At 40.6% G+C, this 27,344-nt stretch overlaps 1 protein-coding gene across 2 annotated transcripts; it reads left to right on the top strand.

Annotated features, from left to right (window-relative positions):
* Positions 1 to 728: 728 nt before the first annotated feature.
* LBR (lamin B receptor) lies at positions 729 to 18,278 on the top strand. 2 transcript variants are annotated; one of them, XM_083858627.1, is made up of 14 exons: positions 729 to 806; positions 5,096 to 5,276; positions 6,791 to 6,988; positions 8,315 to 8,398; positions 8,838 to 9,015; positions 9,195 to 9,388; positions 10,156 to 10,210; positions 11,421 to 11,615; positions 12,255 to 12,358; positions 12,775 to 12,900; positions 12,998 to 13,166; positions 14,369 to 14,449; positions 14,556 to 14,678; positions 15,573 to 18,278. In XM_083858627.1, the coding sequence occupies exons 2-14, from the start codon at positions 5,112 to 5,114 to the stop codon at positions 15,731 to 15,733; spliced, it is 1,833 nt and encodes a 610-aa protein (XP_083714753.1). In that variant the 5' UTR covers positions 729 to 806; positions 5,096 to 5,111; the 3' UTR covers positions 15,734 to 18,278. The 2 variants fall into 2 exon arrangements, with proteins under 2 accessions (XP_083714753.1, XP_083714754.1); XM_083858628.1 differs by lacking the exon at positions 729 to 806 and adding an exon at positions 3,200 to 3,404.
* Positions 18,279 to 27,344: the final 9,066 nt, after the last annotated feature.

The raw sequence follows: 27,344 nt of genomic DNA, 5'->3' as shown, positions 1-27,344 counted from the left end.
CGCTTTTCTGCCCCTTTTTATTTTTCCTTTGGAGAGAATCGGGTGTTTTCTGGGCATTTTCACCGCCCCTTTGCCGCATTTTGGCTTTGTTTAGTGCGGGAAGAACAGGGTTTGTTGTTCGGGCAGAGCAGGAGCACTCGCCGCCTCCGCTTTTTCGCCCTTTTCTATTTTACTTTTTGAGCGAGAGGGGACGTTGTTTTCTGCCTTTTTTTTTTTTTTTTTTTCCCCCTACATTTTGTCATTCTAGAGTGCTGGATGTGCAGGGCTGGAAGGAACACAGGCTGTTGTTCGGACAGCGTAGGAGCACTCGGCGGTCTCGCCGCCTCCGCGAGCGCTCCGTAAACAAAATCCTCGGTTTTGTTTACAGGGGCGGCGGTGCCTGGGTGGCGCAGGCGGTCTGAGCCTGCCCCCATCGCCGCGACAGCGACCTTTCCGCCCCGCTCTCCCTCCCCTCCGCCATCACCCCCCGTGAGGGCCGGTGTGGGGGGGGCCGAGCGCGCCCCTTCCCCTCCCCCCCGCCCCTTCTCCTCGGGGCGGGGCGGGGCGGGGCCGTGCGCGCGCCCCGCGCCATCGCCGGCTCAGCCAATGGCGAGCGGCCACCCCGCGATTCAAACGGCGCGTCGCGGCCAATGGGCGCGGTTGGCGGGCGGGCGCGCGAGGGGGCGGGGCGGTGCGCCCGGCCGTTGCCGTCGCTCGGCGGGGCGGTTGTTTCCCCTCGGCGGAGAGCGCCGCGCGCCCGGGCCCCGCTCCCGCCGCTCCGCGGAACCGCCTCCGGCACGGCCCGGCCCGGCCCCGGCGGGCTCCAGGTAACGGGAACGGCGGCGCGCAGGGCCCGGGTACTCCCACCCCCTCCCCCCCGGCTTTTCCTTGGCGGCTTTCCCGGCGGGAAGCGCTCCGGCCCATCGCCGCGACCGCGCTCGGGCCTGGCTCCCTATGGGCGGACGGACGGGCGGCGCGGGCCTCTCGCTCAAGGCGCCAGAGGCGGTGGGGGGGCCGAGCGCCCCCGCTTTGTTCGGCTCCGCGGCGCCGGGCTCCGAGCGGGAGTAGGCCGCCGAGGGGCGGCGCGGCGCGGCCCCTCCCTTCCCCTCCCTTCCCCCGCGGCGGAGGCCCCGCGCCAGGCCCGGGCCCGGAGAGCGGGCGGGGCGGGGCCGGGGCCGGGCCTCGCCGGCACGTGGGGCCCTTCCTGTCAACAGCGCCCCGCCGCTCTCGGCCCGCCCGCCCACTCCTGGTTCCTGCCGCCTCCCCGCCGTTCGCCGGGTTTCCGGCAGAAAGCTGCTTTGAAGCGAAGGTCCTCGACTCCCAGCCCGAGGGTTGATGCGTTGATATTTTTGCCTCGAGGCTTATCTGTGCGTGTTTTTAGTAGGGAAGTTATGTCGGCTTGGACAGGGATAGGTGCTTCCACCGTTCTGGCGGTGGAGAGGTAGAAATGTGGAGAGAGTTATGGTGTTGCTGGCAAGGTCCTGCACAGATCTCTTTGGTGAATTCAGTAGTAACTTTCCGTGAATTGTTGGCCTGGACAGGGTTTTCTTTATTGTCCTTCATTTCTTCTTGCATTCCTCTGACATCCAGAACGTTATCTGACAGCGCTGAGATGTCAGAATTAGTAAATGGAATCACTGAGGGTGTGTGAGCTTTGCTCTTCCGAGAGGGAAAACTTGTTTAGTGTTTATTTATTTTTAAAACTGTGTACCCAGCTTCTGCTGATGGGGCGTGATCTCCCCGTGGCTACAAGGTAACACTCATCACTTTCTCCACGCTGAAATATCTTCCCACCTTATCTACTGAGAGAGTCATTAAGAAGACCAGAAATGCATGTATGGGGCAATATCTTTCTCAGCCAAGTTTCTTTTCGATTATTTCATTTCTGTTTGAGTCAGCAGAAACTTCTATTCTTTACCAACTTTTAAAGCTCCAGGGAGATTTGCATTAATTGGCTCGGCTTGGTATAGGATACAAAGTCCTTTTGATCCTTTCTCTTAGGCTCTAGATTCCCAAAGGAAAATAGTATTGGTTCACCAAATACAGATTTCATCTCCTGACTAAGTGACAGAGCTTGCAGACAGGTGTGTGAACAGTGCAGGGCTCATGGTATGAGATAACATTCTTTGGATTCGTGTTTTGAAGTCCTGGGAATTCAGAAGTTTGTGCAGAACTACTGGGAATATTAAGCTGATGTCAGCTGATACCATGAAAATTGTCAGGGGTGTGTAGAGCTTGTCAGAGCAGTAAATTAAAGGTGTAAACTCTAAACCGATTTTTTTTTTTAAAGTCTTCCTGTCTTTTCTCGATGCCAGTAATTGTGTTTGTTATCTGGGCAGATGAAGGCTGCCTTTAAAAGGTGCAGCTTTTTGAAGTGGGAGATGAGAAATGAGGATTACAAACCTCCCTCATAGGAGGCACTGGGGTGCAGAACAAGGTGATTATTTTTGATAGGGTAAGAAGTTGCATTTACTTCTTTTAATTTTTAATGTTTGAGCTTATTATTAAGCTGTAATATTTAAGGAAAAGAATTGAGAAATACATAAGTTTTTCCATTAATAAGATTGTTCGTTACTTTTGAGCCAGAAGATATTTCCACTTGCTTATTTATTATTTTGGAGTCTCATATTGGTGATATCTACCTCAGGCTGAATTACATGACATTGATTTAGCAACAGGTCTTTCAACCATATTTTTAAATTTCGTAGAACTGACTTCATCTCCTTTTGAGAGCAAGTTGGAGGAAGGGAAAGTCTTTCTGCCTTTTACAAGAATTAGATCATCAAGTTACTTTTTCTTTGGGCTTTGTGTTTGTGTACAGAACTGCTGGGTTTTGAAATCTGGCAGAGAGTTGCATTTTGTTATCCCTGTGAAATTGTATCTGAATTCTGAAGTGGTTGGTATAAATTGGAAAAGCCGGTGTAGGTGTCCTTAGTAACAACTTCATGACAAAACGTTACCTTTTGTAAAAAGGATTTACCCCACTAAAGATTTTGGTTGTTAGAACTTTGTCTGAGGATCCGCCAGCTCTGTCCTGCTCAGGCTCCGGGTTTGCAGCCCTGCCTGGGGTGCTGCAGGTCGGGAGGAGAAGCAGCTGGGGGTGTGGGAAGTGCAGCAGGCAGAGGGGAAATGAGCTCACGGCTCGGGCTGTGACATCTGGTGACAGCCCTGCGTGCACCAGCGGAGCTCCAGTGTCCAGACTATTTATGGAAGAGCAGGAAGAAGCTGTGGCTGCAGGAGCCTGGGAAAGAGCAGCAGCAGACATGGATCTCCTCAAGAGCTGCCTTTTGCATGGGAAAACTGGGCAAGGAGACAGAAATGGGGGTTGAGAGAGGTTTGAGCAGAGGTGGCAAAGAGGAACCAGAACTACTTAGGTGAACAAGGGCAGAGAAGGCAGAAAATCCATGAAGACTCCAAGACACAGGGTACGGAGAGAGTGGAGAATTTGAAATGAAAATATGTAAGTCATAAGAAACAGGCTATGACTTTGAAGGGGTTAAGCTGACTGGGATAAAAGAAGAGGAGCAGGAATTCAGAAAGAATAAGACAGAAACAAGAAGCTGGTACAAGAAACAGTAGTTAGAAGGCAGAAGAGCTGGAGCAGCACGTGCCTAACAAGCACAAACTAGAACTCGTAATTTTTCTGACTGGCAAGTGTCAGTGAAACCAAATTATAAAGCTTTTTTTTTTTTCCCTCCTTCAAATATTCCACAGTAAAGGAGATGGCCAGATGTTTCTGTTCTCAAGCAGTTTGGAATATTAGTAATAAAATCCATATGAGGGAATTCTGCTGAGTTTTTTGGTTTTTTAACTTGGAGAGCTACACAGGTGTAACATTTAACAGCAGTGTCAGAAAATGCCAGAATGAATGTTGATTATAAAACCTCACTGAGCCCCATCCCCCATCGTGTGGTGAAGGTCTGTGATTGAATATTAACAGTATTTTTTTCCCCAAGAATCTTAACTTTTCACTGCAGGTTAGTTAATAAGTAATGACTATCTAGTTAAAAACTCATATTTACCTTAGCTTGTGTGGCTTCACATCTTATTTGTAAAGCAAACAAGTTAAAATGAAAGGCTTTGACACCAACATTTTGTGAGTTGTGTCTTGTCCCTGCCATCCCCTCTGAGTTTCTGTGTTGGTTGTACACCTGGTGCCAGTACAAATGTTAGTGTACATTTTACCTTAGGCTTTTAAGGAAGTCTCACTTGATTAAAAGTATACATTGAGATTAAAAGTATATTCTACTTGGGATATCTATTTTGAGAAAGCAATGACATAACACAAAGCACTTTACAAACAGTTCTACAGGACTTTACACTTAAAAACAACTTTCTCTAAGTTGTAGTTCTGGTTTTTCCTAGCACCTGGTGGGGTGAACCAAGGGAAGCAGTCACACCATGCTTTGTTAGTATCGAGTAAAAACCCGATGGTGCAGACAGGAGGATAGAATTTAGTTTTTCAGGTTGCTGTGTGATTGCTTTGGTGCTGTGCTTTGTTTTCCCACAGACCCCTGGAAAAGGCATTAATGCCCTTGTGCTAAAGATGTGGAAAATAAAAATATTCAACCCAGATGGGAGCTTAAAGTCTAAAGTTTCCTAACTTTTGAGTGTTTGGCATAATAAATTAAAGAAAGTGTGTGATGTGGCTGTAAGTGTTGAAGAGATTGGGAATGTTTAATGTTTAGAAATCATCATTTCTGTCATTTCTGTAGAACCACAGGAAACAAGGGTTAGAGGACGCTTCAAAACCATGTAATTTGCATTTCCCTCTAGATAAGATGAGCTTCATTATGTAACTTTGGTCAAAGATGTGCTTTTCCTGATGATGGAGATTGTATATCAGTTCAGTACTGATAGTAGTCTGATATATCTGAATGCTTTTCCAGGACACACAGCTTCAATCTTCTCTCTATTTTAAGACCATTTCTTCTGTCTGGTGTTGGTTTGGGAAAGAGATCCCTGCTGTTTTCTTGCCACACAGCCCTTTCCCTATTTAAAGTGGAGACTTGTTGTAAGTGTCCCCTTTGACAGGGGACAGTTACATGATACAGAGAGTGGGGAAAATGCAGCCTGATGTTTATCCGTCATGTGGAGTGACTGGTTTATTTTGCAGGGATTGCGTTTGGAAAATGCCCAGCCGGAAGTTTGCTGATGGCGAGGTGGTGATGGGCCGTTGGCCGGGAAGTGTCCTGTACTATGAGGTACAAGTGACCAGTTATGATGATGTTGCTCATCTTTATACTGTCAAGTACAAAGATGGAACTGAACTTGCACTGAAAGAAAGTGACATAAGGGTGAGTACACATGTATTTAATTATCAGTACTTCAGCTTATGAGTGGGTAGTTATTTTGCAAGTTTTTGTTAACTGTGTCTTCAAGGAGTTGGTGCTAAATAAGTTTCTTTTTATGTGACACCTCGAGTAGAAGTTCAGAATGATCTCATCTTTAAAGTATCATGGTTGTTCTGTTTATTTATGGCAAAAAAATGTAATATTTTTGAGGAAAACCCAAGTCTGATCCTTCAGGAGCTCTGTAACATGATTTTTCATGAAAAGTTGGTTTGAGTACCTTACGAAGGTAGTAATCAGTCAGCTGATATTAATTTGGTGGTTTTCCATCTCTAAAATTTGATAACAAATGGGGAAATGCAGTTAAATGTCACTGTAAATATAAACATTACATGCCCCTCAAGCACAATTGCTTACTTAAAGCATCTGCAAATAGCTTTTACTGCTTTAGGTCCTCAAAGGCTTCATGAGGTATTTTGCTGTATTTGTGACAATTACAAACCCTTGAAAGGTTCATGTCATATAAACACATTCTTTCCTCTTTACATATCTTTGTTATTTTATTTTTTTTTACTAATAAAGGACTTTAAAACTTCATAGAAGTTTCAGTTGAAAATTGATAATGCAGGAGGAAAAAACCCTGTTTGAATGTTCACTGTAGTTCATTTCTATGTCCTATTCTGAAACCTGCATGGGTTTAAAGCCAGCTTTTGTGACTTTATGTAAACTATAGTGTCACTTCTTGGTGGCAGTGTCCATGCCCAGTAACTGGCCTTCTCTTTTGGGACCAAAATGTTTATGCCTTGAGGTGGGCAACTGTTTTCACTGTTTCAAGACTTTCTGACTTGATACTTCTGCATGCAGGTTAGCAGACTCAAGCTGGGAAAATGCCATTCTTTGTCATGAAACTTTTTTGCATTACACAAGTGGCACTGTGGAAATTGTACATGGGGAAATCTGCATTGTAGACTTCACAGAGAAATCAAACAGCGCTTTTGGAGTCAACTGTTTATGAAATTAGTTACCAGATATAATGAAATGATTAGGCTGCTTTGGGATGTTCTAGTGTTGGTTTGCTCTGTGTTGCCTCACACAGATGATGAGCATTGCTATGTCAAATGCATTAACAAAGCTCAATAGTGGAAGGGAGAGCAGCCTGAGGGCTTCAGGGAGAGCTCTCCTTTCCCTATGCACAGGATTGAGAAGGTGGTGTTCTTAACAGCTTGGTGCTCACTTTGGGAGCTTACATCCATATCCTGAATTTCTGTAGCTTCAACAGGAATTGCCAGCAGCAGTTGGACTTGGAACAGGCTTGTTTGGGAATTGCCAGCAAAATGAGTATTCTGCAATTGCTCTTTCTTAACAGCCTTTGTAGAGCATCAGTGTAGGAAACAGGAGACAGATCTACAGAACTGTGTGCCAGAGTCCTCATCACAACCCACCCCCCCGCCCCCCCGTGTTTCTAAAATTGTTCTTTGGGATGTAGATAAGAGTTTGCTTTCTTTCCATTTTTCTTTTAGTCACAATCATCATTCAAGCACAGGAAGAGCCAGTCTTCTTCCAGTTCTCCCTCCAGAAGAAGCAGCAGCAGGTCCCGCTCTCGATCTCGCTCTCCCGGTCGGCCGGCGAGGGGCAGGCGTCGTTCTGCTTCCCAGAGCAGGGAACACAAGGATGACAAAAAGAAAGCCATTATTCAGGAGACCAGCTTGGCTCTGCCGGTATTAGTTTTGTTTGTTGGATTTTTGTGGGGGTTTGCTGGAATTCTATTAAAAGGAACTTTTGCTATTTGTGAAAGATCGGTTTTATGCAGACTGGGTTTATCATTGTAAAAGTCAGCTGTAGTTCATGTTCCCTGGACAGCATAATTACCTGCATAAGTATATCCAGAACTGCCTTTTTTTCTTTGGAAATAGGGTTTCTAGTTTGCAAAGTTTGAGGAAACTCTTGAGGGGTAAACCAAAGTTATAAAGTTCCACTTGAATTTGGTGATACTGCAAACTTCTCAGAATCCAAACACAATTTTTTAAAATATTTAATATTGAAGTCATTGCTAATCGTGTGCTTCTGCTGGTGCAATGGGGCAAAGGAGGTTAGCCTACTTTTAGATGTGCTAATTGGTGCATAGCAGGCAGGTATTAGGATTTGAAATAAAATGAGTGCTGTTACCATATACAGTTTGTTACAGTAGTAGTGGAAAACACGCGGTGTGGAATATTTAAATGTGGCCTTGCTGATGGATAATATCACAGAAGTGGTTTACTTGTAAAAACTAACCTGTAAGGATTTCCAAGTTTACCAATGTCTGGTATTTAGCTGAAATTTATTAAGTTTGCTCTTAGCATTTTTGTGAAGGTTGAGTGCTAAAAATGGTTCTGGTGATCTTTGAGTGAAGAGGAATAGAGGTGATGTTTCTCTATGAAGAGACAAACAGCATTTCTTCTGCCTCTTGTGCCCTTGAGATGGCTTCTCACTTGTCTGAGACACAGTCTCTTGAACTGGATTCTGCTGATCTGTTGAAAATGAAAAGTTTTAGTTAGGTTTCAACTAAACTGAACCAGATTAATGTAAACTAGCTAGATGGGTTTAGTAAATTGCTGCTCTTGGGCACTGAAACAGTTGTGGGGTTTGTTTTGCAATGAGCTTCTCTGAGCTGTGTGATCCAGTGCCTGTGGATCACAAGCTGGTTTAAAGTAATTTTTTAGCCAGCAGCTACTGGTCTGTTTACTTTTTGTACTTTTAACCTTTTGGGATAAAAGGGTTAAAAAAATCTTTGGTGGTTTTGTCCTGGCTTCTATCTGAGGAATAGGATTATCTGTTGGCTCTTGTATGACTGGAAAGACTGGCTTCTCTTCAACAAAACCATAGTTGAAATAAAACATATGAGTCATGTCTTCCCAGAGCTGTGTAAGATAGACTCATGAGAATTTTTATGAGAGAATTTATTTCTTCAGAGATATTTTATGGAAAACCAAACTTTCAGTTCTGCAGAACAGTGCCATATGTAGGACACTGAAAGCTTAAACTCTGTATCTTCTTTTAACCAGAAACCAAGTGAGAACAACACCAAGAGGTACAATGGTGAACCTGAAACTACAGAAAAAAATGACACATCCTGCATCATCTTGGAGGTAGGAACATGGAATTTGCTCTTAGCTTTTTGTCACATTCCTAACTTGGCTTTCTCAGAAATTCCTAGAAAAGGGCAATACAATAATCAAGTAGAAATAGAAGGCAACATAAAACTTTGCTACAGAGAAAGTGAGGTGGTTTTTTTTTTTTTTTTTTTTTTTTTTTTTTTTTGCCTTAGTCCTGATTGTTATCCAATGCCCAGGCATATGGCAGAAGGGAAGGGAGGAGGGTGGCAATGGATGTTCTGTACTGGAGCTGCTGCTGATCTGTAATCCTGAGCTAATAGGTCACAGTGCCTATTTAGCAGTCTCTTCATGCATAATTGTATATTGGTGTTTTATAGTTGAGTAATGCCCTCTGAAATATAAAATATTCTATTAAAATAAAGTAAAATTACTGGGAAACTTTTTTTAGTAAATTATTTTTATTCATTCACAGCAAAAGTTAAAACCAGACCTGGAAGTGAAGCGTGTGCTTGAGCAGTACAGCCTCCGTTCAAGGAAAGATGACAAGAAAAAAGAAGAGATCTTTTCAGAGAAAAAGACTTTTGTGGCTGTAAAACCAATTGAGAAAGTATCAACAAAAACAAAGGAGCTGGAGTTTGGGGGAAGAATTGGTATGTGTGCAAATTGTCATCAGAGTTGAAAATTAGTTCCCTTTTGTGGGTTTTTATTGACCGTACTGTCATGTCAAGAACTGCTTTTTGGACCTTGGTGCAGAATTCAGAGTAAAATTGAAACAATTTTTTTAATTTTCTGTCCATACCTTCTAACATGCCACGATGTCTGTTTACAGGGACCTTCATGATGATGTTTCTCCTGCCTGCTACTGTACTCTACTTGCTGTTGATGTGCAAACAAGATGATCCGAGTCTTCTGAACTTCCCTCCTCTGCCAGCACTTGAGAGTCTTTGGGAGTGGAAAGCTTTTGGTATCTTTGTTCTCTGGTTTCTCCTTCAAGCTGTGTTTTACATGCTGCCAATTGGAAAGGTAGGCTCTTGGGAGCAATTGGGTCTTTATGGGCAACTAAACTGTGTGTTAGGCTGGAAGGTGGGGTATGTTCTAAATCCAGTGAGTTTAAAAGCAATTTAATGAGTTTTTCATGACAAACTGGAATATGGCTGCTGCAGATTTCTGTAAGCTTAAAACAGCGCAGCTGGTTAGGAATTTTTACATTTCAGAGCCTTTCAGTAGAGAAGGCAGAAGGCATTTTGTAGGCATTCAGATCAAAGTGTGGATGAACTTTGCTTGATAGAACTCTAGAAGAATTCTAGGTATCTGACTTTTGAATTCACAAACTATTTCAATATTTGGTTTCTTATGGATAATCCAGCATTTTGGAATGAAATCTTCATCTACAGAAAGCTATAAACCATTCTAGCCATGTGCATATCAGGCAAAGGCTCTGCTTCCCTCTCTTGTGACTTGAGGCTTACTGGCAGATTCCGAGAGAACACTCAGGAGTAAATCAATCATGTTTTATTGCTGTACATGTTCACAATGATTGGAGCAGTTCTCCTTTCTTCAAGCTGGTTTGGAAGAGGTTTATTTTAAAGATGGTTTTATTTGAAACCATAAATCTTTTTCATTTGCTGTCCAGTGTATGTTTTTTAGAGCAATGCATGAGCTTCAGGTTTGAGTGTGTCCAGCTGGTTGCTTTGATTGAATGTCCTTTTGGCAGAGTTGAGCTTGGTTTTCCACCCCTGAAGGGCCCACAGAAAATACTTTGTTGAACATTAAGATTTTATTCTTTCTAGGTTGTAGAAGGCCTGCCCCTTTCCAATGGAAGGAGACTGCAGTACCGGATAAATGGTAAGCACATTGCAGTTGGTTATTCTAAAACTGATTCCATTGTGTGATTTGCAGTGCTCAGCACCATAAAATACAAATGTTGAAAGATACAGTTTGACCAGAGAGTGTTTCTGTTGTAAATCTTTGGTAAAATAGAATGACCCTTTGCTTGGAAAAAGGTGTTTAGTAATCATCAGGAACTATGTGCCCCAAGATATTCCACTGTACAGGAGCAGTAGTGGAATCCAAATACTACACTAAAAAGCTGAGTTTTGTCATAGTCTGGTAAGATGCATCATTTTAAAGTTGGAATAGGGCTGTGAGTAATAGAAACAAGGGGAATCAAATCTTGCAAAAGTGAGTCATTGAGGCTGTTTCATACCTGTCTTGGTTTTGGACTTTTTTCTTTAGTCTTGCCATAGTGCTACAATTCTTTCTGCGTTCTAATAAAAGGAGGAAATAAGCTACATAATTTGGATTATTAAAAAAAGCCATCAACTTGGCGCTTTAAAAGCAAATTTTCAAAGCAAGGTTAAAAGCCTTCTTGAGGAAAGGTAAGGACAGGAGGCACTGGGTACAAAGTAAAGTACAGGAGGTTCCATCTGAACTAGAGCAGATGAACTCTAGAGGTTTCTTCTAGCTTCATTCCCTGTGACCCTGTGAAGGAATCCAGAGAAAATCCTTAGCTAAGGGCAGCAGAGAACTCCCTGCTCCTGTTTGGGCATCAGTCCATTCTGCATGATTCTATACTCTCAAAGTATGCAAGTTTTTGTCTTCAAGCTTTGACTTGATAAATCATTTTAAGTCATAAAAGTCACCTGTATCAAGGTATATATGAAGGTAATTCATAGATGAGAGTATGGTTGTCTCATTTGTCCCACAGATAAGATCTTGTGACCAGCTGCCATTATCCTTTAGCAGTGTCAGTGTCCATTTTTCCACTAAAATCTGAAATTGAATCCTATGGCATGAAAAATTGAGACGTATTCAGAGTGTTCATGCCTCTTGTCCTTTTGATGAGCACAGTTTCAGGACTTAGAGTCTCTTAGTTTAGACTGCTGTGCCCCAGAACTTTGAACCATGGGATGTCCAAGATGTTACTGAAATATGGACAAATATTGGAAGAAGTAAAAAAGCAGAAAGGTTGGATTAGGTAGGTCCAACAGGAACAATAAATTGGTTGTTTGGGGTGGGTTTTTTTACTAATATGTCTTTCTTCTACATCCTTTAGGGTTTTATGCTTTTATTTTGACTGCTGCAGCTATTGGAGTTTTATTATACTTGGAATTTGAGCTTCATTATTTGTACGATCACTTCATGCAGTTTGCCGTGTCAGCTGCAGCATTTTCTTTGGCACTGAGCATTTACCTGTATGTCCGATCCCTGAAAGCACCTGAGGAAGAATTGGCTCCAGGTGGAAATTCTGGTGAGTTAGAACATTCTGGATCATTTCTTTCCAATTGTTTGCTCTAGTTTCATTTTTACAAATTGAAGGCTAGATTTAGGGCTGGTTATTATAAGCCCTGCAACTTTTGCTTTGCTCTGTGAAGTGCTTTTTTTTCTTGCAAACTCAGTCCCAGATATTATGAAGTCAGGGCATGGTGTTTTCCTTCTTGTCCACCTTTTTTGATGGATGGGTAATTCATCATTCATTAATGGGAAAAAGAATTCCCTTCAGTCACAGCTGAAGGGAATTCTTTTTCCCAGACAAAAGCAATTAAATGGAGAAAGTGTAAAATTATTAATGCCATGTGATCATGTTCATAGACACTGTGATGTGAGCTTCAGGATAAGGCTGAAAATAAAGCAGGAGCAAGTGTCAGGGAGAACTTCTAAAGTGGTTAGTCCTCCTAATAAATAAAATATTAGGGCATCTTAAAATACAATCTGTGTAGTTTTTGTTTTGTATTTTGCTCATACTCTTCAAAAAAACTTTTTTTTACCAGTCTTTTAAAAATTTGTAATGAGAGAACAAGAGTGGAAAGTGGGATTTTATTTATGGGGAAGAGTGTAGTGGCAGATAAAAGGAGGAGTATTGCTAACAGAGGTTATGTCTTACCTGCAGGGTATTTTATCTATGATTTTTTTATTGGACATGAATTAAACCCTCGTATTGGCAGTTTTGACCTCAAATACTTCTGTGAACTGCGTCCAGGATTAATTGGCTGGGTGAGTCAATAGTCTTGAGTTATTTTATTTGCTTAAATATTACACAGAGGGACTTCTTTACATACACACACTCACACACATAATTGATATTAAGGATAGATATATACATATATATTTATAAATACTCTATGTATACTTATAAATGAGTGCTGAAAACCAGTTCCACGTAACTAGTTTTCTAATGACTATTTTTATTCACTTGACAGAAATTTCTAGCCTTCTTTGTTTTATGGTAAATAAAAACCCTTTTTCATATGTTGAGGTTGTACAGCTTCAGAAATGTGGTTAGTTGCAAACTGACTTGTGAAATAGTTTATTTTAAACTTAAACATTGGTCAAAAATACCTGTGTTAAATGTCCTGTTGTGTGATAGAAAATACCACTTTGTTTTACAAGTAAAATCTTTTCTGACTTAGGTTGTTATAAACTTGGCAATGCTCTTGGCTGAGATGAAGATCCACAATCTCAGTGTGCCATCCCTGTCCATGATTCTTGTGAACAGCTTCCAGCTTCTCTATGTGGTGGATGCTCTTTGGAATGAGGTAAATGCCAATCCTCTTCAACTGTTTCCATTTCTAATTACAATGTTAAGAGAAGAAAGGTTTGGAAATGCTAAAATTCCTTCCTCCTGGTTTCTAGGAAGCCGTTTTGACCACAATGGACATCACCCATGATGGATTTGGATTCATGCTGGCCTTTGGAGATTTGGTGTGGGTTCCATTTGTCTACAGCCTGCAGGCCTTCTACTTAGTGGGTCATCCCACCACAATTACTTGGCCTATTGCTGTTGCAATTTCTGTTCTGAACTGTAAGTTACAGTAAATGTTATTGTTGCTGTTGGTTACAACATAGTTCTGATTTTTGAGATGGGAGGTGAAGCTTTAGCTCAGATGCAGCAGTCGTCATCTGGCTACTGTGAAATACAAAGAATATAATAAATCCTCATTTTAGCAAGTGAAGGATAGGTGAGACTCTGAACACATAATTGTTCTGTTGAGAGGCAGCTCTAGGTGGGTGCTGTCTAGGGAGTTGAAGAAGTGACTTAACATATTTTGAATTTTAAAGATGCCTTTTTAAGTCAATCTGGGTGACTCATAAAAAAAAGTCAGCACCTTGTTGGCTGCAGTCTACTGAAGCCAGGGAAAAAGTAACTGTTTGCATCTCCTTTCCTGATGACCATAGTTACAAACAACCGTAGAAAACATCTTTCTTCATCGAAGCTGAGTGCTTTGAGAAAAGATCTCACATCTTTAGGCAACCTTAAATTTGCACCAACAAAGCCTTGTTGCCCGTTACCTGAATAGGAAACCCAAAAAAACCCCACCCGTATCTTGTAGACATGACAAAGAATTGGAAAAAATCAGAAAATGTCCAACTTAATAGATGCAATACCAAAAAACAGAAAATAATTTTTACATCTTCACCTAATGGTTTTTTTTGGGGTTTCTATTTTTTTAAAAAATAATATCTTTATTCAAAATATGTTGTGGTCATCTTTTTTCAATGCAGCTTCGGAAAAAGCAAGTTTAGGCTGCTGTGTGAAAATTATGGGGGATATGAATTTCAAACCCAGATAATTCATTGCCTGGTTCTTTCATTATCATGATCTTGTAAATGGGTGGTCAGTTTATGGAGTAGGTGCTGTAACAAAGTGCCAGGCTGCTAAATAAAGCTGTAAACATACAAAGTGCATCACACCACCTTATCTGAATTTCAAACTCAGTGTTACATTAAAAAACTCAGGTACAGATGTAAAAGTAGATGTGAAAATAAAAGTTCTTCAGAATCTCTTATAAGTTAGTCAGTAACAAGAAAAGGAGCATATGGAATGCAGGTTTCCAGTGGCATTTCTATTTTGTTAGAGCTCTCAGAACCAGAAAAATATCAGTTGAATCTCTGGGGGAAAGACTTTGATGGAATAAGCGTGGCAGAGGGCATGTGAGTGCTTTTGTTGAGGCTGAGGAAACTGGAAAATACGGAAAATGCAAAATACATCATGTTTATTTTCAGGTGTTGGATATTACATATTCCGTAGTGCAAATTCTCAGAAAAACAATTTCCGACGGAATCCAGCAGATCCCAAATTGGCCAGTGAGTACATTTTTTATTCCATTGGCTGTGATTTTATTCAATGGCTCTTTGTAATATTTAAATACATATTTCAATCACTGCATTGACCACAATACTCTGTTGACAGATCTGAAATTTATACCCACTGCAACTGGAAAAGGGCTCCTTGTCACGGGTTGGTGGGGTTTTGTTCGTCACCCCAATTACCTTGGTGACATCATCATGGCTCTGGCATGGTCCCTACCCTGTGGTGAGTTTCTGACACCAAAGTGGATTTTAGCAAAAATGCTTTTATGCTTTGCATCTGACTAGGTTTGAAATGCCAAGTGGTAATAATTTGAGATAGTAACCCTATTGAAGGGCAGATTTTTGTGTCATGAGTAATGCAACACATTTTCTCTTCCATTTTACTCTTTCTAACTTGCTGCAGATTTGACAGATACTGAAGATTTTAGTCATCTTTCTGACACTTTATCATTCAATAACGGGACTTAGTTACTAATTAGCTGTTCTTTAAATTTTTTTAGGCTAGTGAGTGTTTTCAGCTGAAGTTCCTCAAAAGTGGGAGTTTGCTTGGAGACAAGGGCTATCATATACAGGAATGACTTGAAGTGAAACACATTTAAAAGAAAGGTCATCAAACACAGTGAAATTATCTTTGAAGTGTTTGTAAATCATACACAGTGTTCCTTGTACTGTGGCCCAGAGCTGGCCACAACACTCAGGTGGGGTCTTAGGAGAGCATAGTGAGTTAGAATCAGAACCTGCTACCACACTTCTCCTGATGCAGCCCAGAATACAGTTGGCTTTTTGGGCTGCAGTCTCTCATTCCTGGGTCGTTTCCAGTTCTTTTCATCCACAAGTCAAGTCGTGTGCTCTGAGCAAAGCTGGACTCAATGTCTGCAGCCAGAATAGAGAAAACCTTGTGTGGGCCAGTGCAGTGGTGCAGAGATTTGACTGGAAATCTGGTTTCTGCTTGTGAACATGAATCACAATATTTGCACTGTTCTGTTGAATATTTGATGTTCGAGGAGTATAAAATGCTTCAGCCTTGAACAAGTGTGTGTCACCAGCTTTGAATACGTTAAAAGCTACCATCTCTGGATCTTTGTCCTGTATCTAAGTTACCTTTCTCCCTTTGCAGGTTTTAATCACATTTTACCCTATTTCTACGTGATCTATTTCATCTGCCTGCTGGTTCACCGGGAGGCTCGTGACGAGCACCACTGTAAGCAGAAGTACGGCCTGGCCTGGGAGAGGTATTGCCAGCGCGTCCCCTACCGCATCTTCCCCTACATCTACTAGAGCACTCCGGGGCCCCAGGGGCAGGGCACTGCCACGGGTAGTTTCCCTGCAGAGAAAACCACACCTCTTACCTTTGCACTTGGTCATTTGTAATTTAGGCTTTGAAACAAAACAAAACAAACAAAACCCAGCCAAACCTTGGAGTGCGTCAAAGGTGTTAGTTACAAGTAAATGTCAAAGATGTGAGTTACGTGGACTGACTGTGACTTCAATTTTTAAAAAATTGTGAATTTTCAAAACTCTTTGAGCCCTAATTTTTCAAGCTAAATTTTATCTAGAATTCTGAGTTTACATTTTTTATTGCATTTAATTAAGCACTGTGATGTAAAGTATATTATTTTCTTAATACAATAAATGCTGAAATTCCATCCAGATCATATTTTGGTGTTACTCGTACCATCTAACTTCAGATGTCCAATTTAGTTGCCTGAATTGGAGGAGCAGCAGGGTCTTTTTGGTCAGTGGAGCTGGAAGCAGAGGATTTGACCCACGTGAGGGGCCTGCAGCCCCACAGCCAGAGCCAGCTCAGCTGGATGGTTGTTCCCCTCCTGACTTTTCTTTGATGGCATTTTTTTGGTCAGAGAGGCTCAGCTGGCCCCTCCTGCCCTGCACCTGCAGGACAGAGAGATGGAATTGGGAGAAGGGGCACAGCTGTTCCCATCTCCCACCCCACGCTGTTGAGGCAGTTCCTGCACAGCCCAGGGGCAGCTCTGAGCCGCTGCCTGGCAGCACCCCTGGCCCTAGAGGTGGCAGCCATACTTGTGGCTCATACTCCTGGAGGGAGATGAAACACTTCAAACAGTTGCTGTGCCTGCGGAAGGGAGTAGGGAACCCTCAGCTTGCCTCTAGCATTGAACATGGGGTAAAAAGTGTGCAGTGTCTGCCTGTTGGGCACAAAATGATAAAATGACCACAGCTGGCTTCTTCTGATCTTTGTAAATTAAGTCTTAATGTACCATAGTGTTTACCAAGTGTGTATAATAAAGCCTCCACGTTTTTGCTGTACAGTGTTTGGGTTTGAAAAATGCAACAGCTTTTTTAGAAACAGGAGAAATCAGTAACTAAACCAATTTCCAGTAATTTTTTAAAAAATGTTAATTGAATAAAGGGTTTTGTAAATTAATGTAGTTAATTCTTGAAACAATTGAAGTGTTCATTTAAATATTTGTATTGACAGATATGCTATGAAAATATAGGAAATGCTCCTCAATCCAAAGTTGTTTTTTTTGGTTTCTTTTTGTTTTTAATTTGGCATTGCTACCTCATATGTAGGTGTTGCCTTTTGTACTGTTGCCGATAGAGAAATAGCTATTTTTTGCTATTGCTATTTAAAACAACATTTTTTACATGAGCCTGTGGTTAAACTCAACCACTTTCTAATATATTTTTGTATATATTTGACTTTTCAACTAATGTATGTGTTCTGGTCACTAGCTGTGTTCTTTGTCTAACTGGCTGTAAATGAGATGCCCTTGTGGTATTTACTTCATAAGTAGAATAATTTTACTGAAATACTCTTGCTTCATTAATTAGCTTTTATTCTGTTGTCACAAGTAAGAGCTTTTCACCCACTGTACATGAGGTTTATAGCACAAGTTGCCCTAAAAAGCTTCTTAGAATATTAAATAAAGTGCAGATACTTCTGGACTTGCTTGCAGGAGTGTTCCTAATGAATTGGAATGTTATTTATCAATTTTTTCAGTTATTTTAAAATGTTGATGTAATTGAAATCTAGCATGTAATTTTTTTTTTAATAAAATAACCTATTTTGTACACGGGCATTTTTTAAAGATAATTGTACAATTGAAGTGTATATAATGTAGCTTGATTGTTGGTGTTGTAAGGAAATTGTTTTAAGACAAGTGCTTTGATTGCTGGCAGAAAATAGCAGTGCCTCTAACAAGACTCGAGAGAATTCACTCCTGTGAAGCAGCAGATTAAACTGGGATATTGCTGTTTTCAGTCCTTGCTGAGTGAATTTATGGGAAATGGAGAAATTATTAAAAGGCCCTGGTGTGCAGCTGGTCTTTTAAAATCTGCTGAAGGAGGGGGCACTTTGCTTCCTCAGCCTGGAAAGCAGGAGCTGCTCCTGCTGCTGTTCCCAGTTTTATCTGTTGCCACCCAAGGTTGTTCAAATGTCATTCGGAGCCCTTGTCTTTCAGAATCTGATCCTGACCAATGACAACTTCAGTTCATTTACATGCTGAATTTTATGTGAATTTGATTTTGAAGTAACTGGTTTTAATACAAACAAGCCTATGAGCTAAAATAAAGGTTTTGCTTAAAACTAAGTAGTGCATTTTTTTTTCCCAATTCATGGGGATGTCTGCTGAAAATGACATTGATTTTCCTTATTAGTACAGGTGTGAGTTTGCTGAAGTTCCTGTTGTACCTGTGTTTGTGGGGTGAATGTTACGAGCTCATGTGTGGTGCTTCTCTTAGTCTGCCTGGGCTTTTTTTTTTTCTTCTTCTCTTCTGCCACTCCAAAAAAAAAAAAACAAACCCAAAACAACAACAACAAAAAACAAAACAAAAAAAAAAACAACCACACAACCACCAGCTGTAAAAATACAGAATTAACACTCAATTTGCCTATAGGATATTGTATTTTATTGTATTTCCCCCCATAGCCTCTATTAGAAGTCAAAGCCAAACCCGGTTAGGCTGTATCCACATAAAGTGTTACTGCACAGGAAATAAGTGTAAGTTTTACCTACAAGACTGTACTGGAAATATGATACAGGAATAGGAATGATAGTTTTGCTTACAGAAGGATATTTACCCATAGGTAATAAAAATATTTGCTTAAATTACATTTTCCAGAGCTTGTGAAAAGCTTACCAGAAGCACAATTCTTGTCTCTTGGGGAGTGAAAGCTGTTTGGGGAAGTGGGTGGAAAACCTTTCCTGTGTGTGGATGGAGAACATATTGCACTGTCTGTACAGAACTGTTTTCTGCTGGGGAAGTTCCCTTAAATTAAAAGAAAATACTTTGATAGAGCCTTTACTCTTTTTAATATTTAAAAAAGAAACCCTAACCAGCAAACCTTTTAACAAGTGTTTTTCAAACATCGTCTCTCCCTTTTTATATACGGGGATGTCAGCAATAACAGGGTTACTGAATGTCAGGAGAAACACTTTGTGTCCCACCGTGAGAGTGGGGAAAGCTTTTTTTGAAGGAAAAATTGGAAGCTGGCCAAACTGGACTGGTGCTTTCTTTTTTTTCGTGAGAGAGAGAGGGAGTCTGTGATTGTCATATTTCCATCATGTCCACATGCCATCCATCTTCCTCCCCAGAACACGATCTGGTGCTGCAGCCAAATGTTTCCAGGTTCCCCTGCCCTCTGAGTATGGATAGGGAATGCCAGGGCCAGGGATTAGAGCAAATCCTTTTCCTGTCTCCCCTGGCGCTGCATCTCAATCTGCAGACGCTGGGTGGAGCAGGTTATTCACTTGTTGCTGCACGCTCTCAGTTCTGTGTTCCCAGGGAACAGCACCTGCTTTGCTGGGGGAAGAACACATATTCCCACTGCAACCATCGGTTTCCCTGCCCTCTGCGGGAAGGGTTGGAAGAGAGCAGCAGTTCCCTGTGTCCTTGTGCTCTTCAGTTCCCTCCTGACCCTTGGCTGGAGGGGAAAGATGGTAATGCATAAAACCGGGGGACAGTGCCCTCCTGGGGGATCTGTGAAATGCAATTTGAATTGACCTGGACTGTGCCCACCACAAGCTTTTCTGCCCTTCCTCTAGGACAAGCTTCCCAGGAGCTTCTGAGCTTCCTTGTGCTGCCTTTATTCCCTGCTGGAGCAGGGTTTCACTAGGTTTAGTCAGCCTGACTTAGGCTCTTCTTGCTCCTGTATTTCTAACTGCAGAAACAGTTAATAAACTGACCAGACAGAGGATCCACCTAAAGCTTAAAATTAGATGAAGTGAATTCCTGTGAAAAAAGCTGTAATAAATGGTAGATCCTGAGGAATATAAGTGGAAATTAACACCCAGAGGAAGGGAAAAATGTTGAACTCAAAGCCATCCAAATTCAAACCATTTGCTTTTGGCAGTACAGCTTCAAAAAACCCCTCATATTATAACTATTAATGGAAAAGCCTTTCTACTGGCAAGGCAGATGATGCTCATGCAAAGCTGCTCAAATGATGATGTAAAAAAACCAAAGCAGAACTATTTCATGCTCTTTTCTACATGTAATTTTATAATCTTGTCAAGACTCTGAAAGCAAACTGCTCCTGCAGACAAAAGGAGAACACTGGAATCATACAGCAAATTCTGCATGTGTTTATATCTGCTTATCACAGCCTGCAGGGAATGGAACCTAGCCAGGCTGAGAATTCTCAATTCTCACCAAAATAAACCTTTGAGAAGTTTCCTGTGAGGAGCTGAGAGCTTACGGAAGTGTACAGTACAAAATTAAAGGCTTGTTAGCCACCACAGGTTGAAGTCTATGGTATAAATTTAGGGGCTCTTTAGCAATGCTTTTTCAGTCTCAGTGGTGGGTTGGCTGCTGCAGTTGAATGACTACACAGTAAAGAACCAGAGCTCCTGACCCATGGCCTGGTGGTTTTGTTCAGCCTGATGAGAATTTACCACAAATAATCACAGCCCAACTGATCAGTTGTGACACTTCCCCCCCTTGCACCCCCTTCCTAAATTAAACAAAATCAAAATGAAACAAGAGAAAAATTTGTTGTACAGTTCCCACAGGGCATTCCTTAAACTTGCAAGGATTCTGTGGTGGGTTTGCTGCCTTCCAGTTAAGGAGGTAAAAAAAGCAACTTTAATGTCTCCTGAGCTTTGGACAAAAATGCTGATCTTACACCTGTGAATCTCAGGTAAAAACATTGTTATAATGAGGTGAAGACATTCCTATAAACAGGTAAAAACAATGTTATAAGGTATGTTCCTACACTGACCTAAAGAAATACAGGTATTTTTCTTAAAAATCAAGACAAAATTTACAATTTTCATTTTTACTTTAATAGAAAACTCACACATTTCCAATCTCAGTCCTTACCTCCCTTAACCTCATGTTTTTATGTGCTCAGTTCCTTTGATGAAGTTGGTATTTTACAGAGCACTAGAAAACAAAAATTTCTCATCATCCTCTTAATTTTCATCAGCTATCTAAGCTGTAGTTTACTGCAAACCTCATTAACTTTGGAAGAAAGGGCCTGGTTATATCATTTGAGCCACATTAGCTGTGCCTTATGAAGTCCTTACACTTTTTGGCTGCAGTTCTCCAATTGGTATTTCATGGTCCAGACAATTTACAGCAATTTTTGCCTATAATGAGCCATTATCTGAGCTGTAAAAATCTCCTAACCAAACATCCTCTGTCTGAAATTATCACCTATATATAACTGTAATGTGGAATCCTCATTTATCTACATGGCCCCAATAGCTGATATATGTGTAAAGTACATATTCTGTTGCATTCATGAGTATTTCTGATAACACGTCCGTATTCAGAGATGTAATTGGGGGGAAAAAAAGGAGAAGTAATACAAAAATCCAATCTATTCCATTATAATAATTTTATTAAATGTACCTGGTGTTGCTTTATGCCATTTAACAAATGGAACCAGATGAAACAAAAAAAGTATTTCCTCGTGACATTATGAAGGTTCCTCATTAATACTGAAATTATAATTATGCTATGGATAACATGATTTACTGAAACACAGCAGTGTGGCATTTTCTATACTGTGTTTAAGACTGCATCAGGTCTCTCCATAATACATTTCTATTTTGAGAAACTACAGAATATTCGGTGTGGGGTTGATTCATAAGCTCCTCCATGAATATGCTTGCCTGAAATTTCTTCCATCAAATTAGATGTGTGTTGTGCCTGTGTGTGCTGTTGCAGAAATACATGATTTTCACAGCTTCTTCTAAGTGAAATAAGTGAGAAAATAAGAAAACACCATTAAAAAAAAATCCCATCCACAAAACCAGCTTCTAAGTAGTAATGGATTAAAATAGCAACAGGCAGAGAACCTGTGAAATAGATGCTGAACTCTTAGATCTGCCTGGTTCTCTCAGCCTGCCTTTTCTCATGAAGGTCTTTGTGCTTCACACCTGATTTGTGCAATTGGCTTCTTCTCAGCTGCTGTGCCAGGGAGTGTCCTGCAGCCTTCCTCCTGCATCAGAGAAGTATCAGCACAGGTCAGGCATGTGATTTATGGCCATGAAAAATAAACTGGTCTCTCTTCAGTCTGGCAGGATACCTGTTTGTCACTGGGTTTGGATAACTTCAGTAGTTGCAGGCCTCATCCTGCTGGGACAATACACATTTAATAACAACGTCAAAATCTACAAGATTTTGTAATCCAGAATAAAAAAAGGATAACCAAAATGCTCATATTTTACAGAAAATGGACATAAGGATGAGGACAATTGCTGTCAGTACCTGGATGATGAGGATGTGTTGTTCATATACATGTGTACATCCAAATATCTCTTCTGTGGAAAGAGCAGCATTGGTTCCTGCTGAAAGATTTTTACTTCCTAAACAGAATTATAATGTGTGTATGGAGTTGAGGAAATTAAATTAAGCTGGAATTGTCCAGGAAAAATCAACAACAAATTCATTCCTGACTAAGGTGAAATTCAGAGTCCACCACAGGGAGAAACTGAGGATGAATCCTGAGAATAATCTTACCCCAAATGAGCAGATCGGCAAGAGAATGGATTTTTGTTGCTGTTTTGAAAGAGAACACTGGCAAGTGAAGTAAGAATGAAGGGCTTCCCCATGCTGGCCAGAAGAAGGGAATTTGCATTTCCTGAGATGAGATCCTAAACCAGTTTGCCTTGGCTGAGGATTCCCCCAGGGGATCTCACTGTGGTCAGATCAGAGATGTCTCTTTCCATCTTCAGGCAGGTTCTGAGCGATGTGGCTGGAGATGAACCCTGGCTAATGCTAATGAAAAACTGCCCCAATTTCAAGTTGCCCAAAGAGAACTCAGGAAGTGAAAGGATCTCCCCGAGCACCCCAAAACTCCCAGTGTGGTCATCTAACTGCACTTCTAAAACTACACTTCTGGGCTTCTTTCCAGGTGTTCTATGGCATTTTAAATCACCAAAGGGAGACAGAGTGGTTTAACACTGAGGACAAGCCAGCACCCAGACAGGACCAAGGCACTGGGTAACAGTAAAACTAGTCCTGATCACTGTGAATTCAGGTTTGGCTTGCTAAAGCTCAGTGGGAGCACATTGCAAATTAACTAATAAGTGGAGTTTCAAATGGCTTCTTTGCAGTTTCCGTCTGCAGGAACACTCCACTAAAAAAAGTATCAGTCCCATTTTTGCCTGTGCTCTTCTGAATGAGCCTTGACTGGTGCACAGGGCTCCTTTTAATGATCTTGTAATGTGTTTGCACAAGCCACTTATACCAGGAAGAAATTCTCTTTAATGAAATATGTAAATCTTAGCACATCCCAGCATCTGACACTAAAAGATAAGGAATGCCTTTAAAGGATTTTGTCTTGCTGCTATAAAAAGATAAATCAAGGCTGATAGTCAGTATATGACAGCAAGCTCCTGCAGTGGATTCTCAGGGGTTTGGAAGAAATCACAGACAAATTAATTTTGTGACTCACTTGGAATACGAACACATGTAAGGTGCTTGGAAGAGTCCTGAGAGTTATTACAGCCTGGGGGAAAAAAAAAAAAAAAAAAAAAAAAAAAAACAAAACAAAAAAAACACCAGTGTAAAGAAAATCAGTTATCAGGGATTTGATTTTTTTTTTCTTCTCTAGGAAATATAATTGCTCTCAAAAAGACTGATGAAGATTGGTCATGAGGTCCAAAGTTGAAGTCAACTAATGATGTTATGTAACAACTTCACTTGTCAAAACATTCATTCAGGCAGCTACATGCTGACTTCTGTGCCATGTGCAAAGTTAAAAGTTAAAATAGAGGTGATAAATCACCACTCTTACTTCCTTTATTATTTTATTATTATCTGTAACATCCCACCACCACCATTGGCCTAACTGGCAAAAAAATCTAGATATTAAAACCTGTTTTCTCAACTCTGTTTCAATTCTTTTAACATTTCCCAAATGACAAGGATTTTTATCACTGCTTTTAGCAGAAAACATTTTCAATGCATTCCTTACCAAAATTACAGCTAAGTAGGAAAAATGAGATTTTAAATAACCACTTTCACTACCATTTGCATTGTTACCTACATTAATTTATCTTAGCAGACAATAACACAATATTTTTTAAGATTTCCAGCTGATACACCATTCTGTGATAAAATATAAGATACTGTAGGATCAGGTGGCTGCAGAGTGAAATTTTAGTGATCCCAAATCTCACATTAAAAAATTGTGGGTTTATGTGTGTAGGTAAGAGTTGGTCCATGGCAACCCATCATATTTATTTATTCTCATATTTATTTAACGTCTGCTGATAAATAGGGAAACAGAACTCAGAAACCCCAAAAAGCCATTGTTTCTGCTATTTTTCCTGTAGTGTTGGACAAAGGCAGAAGATCTGGCAGAGGCTTCCAGAGGCCTTTGGAATTCAAGGTCAGAACACTGTTGATTTGTCTGTCTTATGGTCAGCTCAAAGAAAGAGCCTTCATGCCTTTGCTCTCTTTCATGTCACAGAGAGAGGCAGGAGAAGGGCCTGAGTAAAGCTCCCAGCTAACCCTGGATTTCTCCAAGACACAGGTGTCCAAGAGGCTCTGAGGGCTCACATGAATAAATATGAAAAGCTGCTTGTAGGAGAAGAGAGTATGGGTGCCCTTATCCCTGATAAGTAAGAGCTGTTTTAATTATCCAATTCAGCTTTGTCCCTGATGAGTCACAGCTACATCCAATAAAGGTAAGTGTGATAAAAGGGAGTGGGTCAGATGGTGAGGGGAATCATGGAGGAGGAACCTTGAGGAAGAGGGAGCAAGAGGATCATGAAGAAGGATCCTGGGGAGGGAGAATCCCTGCTGTGAGGTCAGTCTGGGTGTGCAGTCAGAGCCTGGTGTTGGAACCTGCAGTCACAGTCTGGCCAGGTAAAAGCTGCAGAGTCTGCAAACTGATCCCTGCAGTCAGAGTTGAGCAGGAAATAACCAGCTGTCAGAGGCTGCAAGGGAAACCTACAGCAGGAGCTGCTGCAGCAGAGTCAGTGAATGGTTGGAGTCTGGATGGCTGAGCTGTAAAGAAGAACAAACCAGGACCCTTTTTGTGCTGTGATAAACAAGAAGTCTGTGTCTTTCTTCATTTTTGCCCTCTAACAGGAGGGCTGCTGTACCAGCTGCTTATGATGAGGTACAAGCCGAATACAGATGATTTCTGCTTTAGCCTTTTAGCTAACTTTGACCACTAGTGCCATTACAGTACTTTGACACTGATACGCTGATAATTTTTGGTTTTCAGACCCAAAGCTGTGAAGTGATTTATAACCCCATGATTTTGCATACAAGTCTAGATGCAAATGTGAAAGCAAAAGCTGTAATTCTCATTGAAAATCTGATTTAGACTCCAAGTGTGTTTCACAGCTTCTAGCCCCAGTATTTTATTTGGACATATTGGACTACATGACTTGTTAAGTGCAAGTTAGAGAAAAGTTCTTAGAATTTAATAATCTACTGCTTTGTGACGGATGTTCATCAGGTATAAAAAAATACCCATCAAAGTAGAGACCATAGCTGACATAACCCAATTCTCTACCTATTCTTAATCATGCTGTTAATTTGAATATGACTGTGTCTAATCCTTATAATGACAGATGTGGTTTGTGGAAGATGATCTGACACTGGATTTGAAAATAGAGAATTACATATTGGATTTTCTCCTTAAATGTACAAAACCATATTCAGATAGAAGGCTTTAAGAACCAATTGTGCATATTAATTGAAGAGTTTTCATCTTGGAATGAATAGCATAGCAGAAACACAATAATAGTGATGAGTGACATGTAGTATGTTTCATATATAAAAATATGAAGGGATAGTTCTTCAAATATGTAATGCACAATATTATTGAAACTAAAAGTTTCAATAAAACCTTGGTGGGTTTTTTTGGCCATCGGTTCTTACAGAGTGTTTATGCCAAGCAGAAAATCATCTTCATACTTGTCCTCTGCTCCCAAAACACCTGTAGTTGCCAAAGTAAATACAAATAGATATGAAGCTTTCCTGATAGGTTATGTAACTCATCAGGACACTTTTCCAGATTTTTTTTTTTCCCTCCTGAATTAATAAAACAGGAAAAAATAAGTCAATAATCTTCAAATATTTCACTGCAATAAACTAACATGCATTACAACTTTTCAGTACATTTTACATAGTTTTATAAAAATATATAGTAATTGGCTGGTATTTTTGGAATATTAGAAGCCAAATGGAGTATGAAACATTAAATCAGTGTTAGGAGGGTAAATAATTTTGCAGTCATGCTAATTCAGAATGCATGGAACCCAGGAGTTATGATATCAATTAGCCTTCAGGTCAAACAGGATCAGTTTTCTGAATGCAGAATCCAATTCTGAGACTTCTGTAAAGTTGTCATTCACTAGAAAACATAAGCAGAGATCCAGGAGCTCCAGTGATGTTCTTGAGCCTCCATATGTGGCTTAGGGCCTTAAATAAAATCCTTTGGCTACATCTGGACTTCACCTCTGTTATCTCCCAGCACACTTTGCAACCTTTAGATAGCAAGGCTACCTAGAAGGTGAGTCTTGAACGAAAACTAGATTGACTCCACTGAAATTACCAGATGCCATTGAAATGTATACTGCTTGTTAGTCTGTCCAACACCCCCATCAGGGCCTTCACAATCTCCTTCTGAGACACAGAAATGTCTGCAGGTTTGGGGGGGTGTTTGTTTGGAGGTTTTTTTATGTGGTTATATAAAAAGTTTTATCACTTTCCAGACTTCATTGAAATAAACTGTTAAGCCTGTGTAAAAATCCTGTGGCGCTTTTAACACTGAAGGGCTCCCATCCTTCACTATTTGATGCTGTTAGTGGAAAAGGCTGAATATTTTTCATTGTATTTTTGAATATATGTACAGTCTGTGTAAAAAGATATGTAAAGCTATGCTTTAAAGTAAATTCTCATTGTTAAAGATTAAAAAAAAAATGAACAAATACAAGTAAACAGACACCAGTTACTCAAAGTCACTGCATTAACATTTACTCTGGGGTTTCAACCAGTAAATGGAAGAAAAAACTGGAACAAGACTAGATTTAGTCATTAAATTGTCCCTCAGGGTATATTGGTTGTTTTTTATAGGGGGTAAACAATAAAATTGCTGCATCATTACACAGTAAAGAAAAAGGAGGACAAGAGCTGCAACACTGAAATATGTCCTTGAGTGACTGTGTTGTCCAGTGCTATTTCTGGGATGACAGTTTTGTCTTTTTTTCTTCATGAATTTGGTGATAGTTTTGTTCAACCCAGCAATGTAATGCCAGAAATCTGCAAGTGTAAAATTGTGGTGGAAGAAGAGATTATTAAGTTTTAAAAAACCCCTACGTGTATTTGTCAGAACAAAATGGGAAAGCACAAAAACCTGAAAATCCCATTAAGTCAGAAATTTACTTGAGAGTAACATTTTGATAACTCTTACAGTTTCAGTGTTTTGTCTGCCCTTTAC

The sequence above is a fragment of the Zosterops lateralis genome, assembly GCF_965231275.1.
Source record: "Zosterops lateralis genome assembly, chromosome: 3".
NCBI classification, from domain to species: Eukaryota; Metazoa; Chordata; class Aves; order Passeriformes; family Zosteropidae; genus Zosterops; species Zosterops lateralis.
This window is presented reverse-complemented; position numbering and strand designations above follow the sequence as displayed.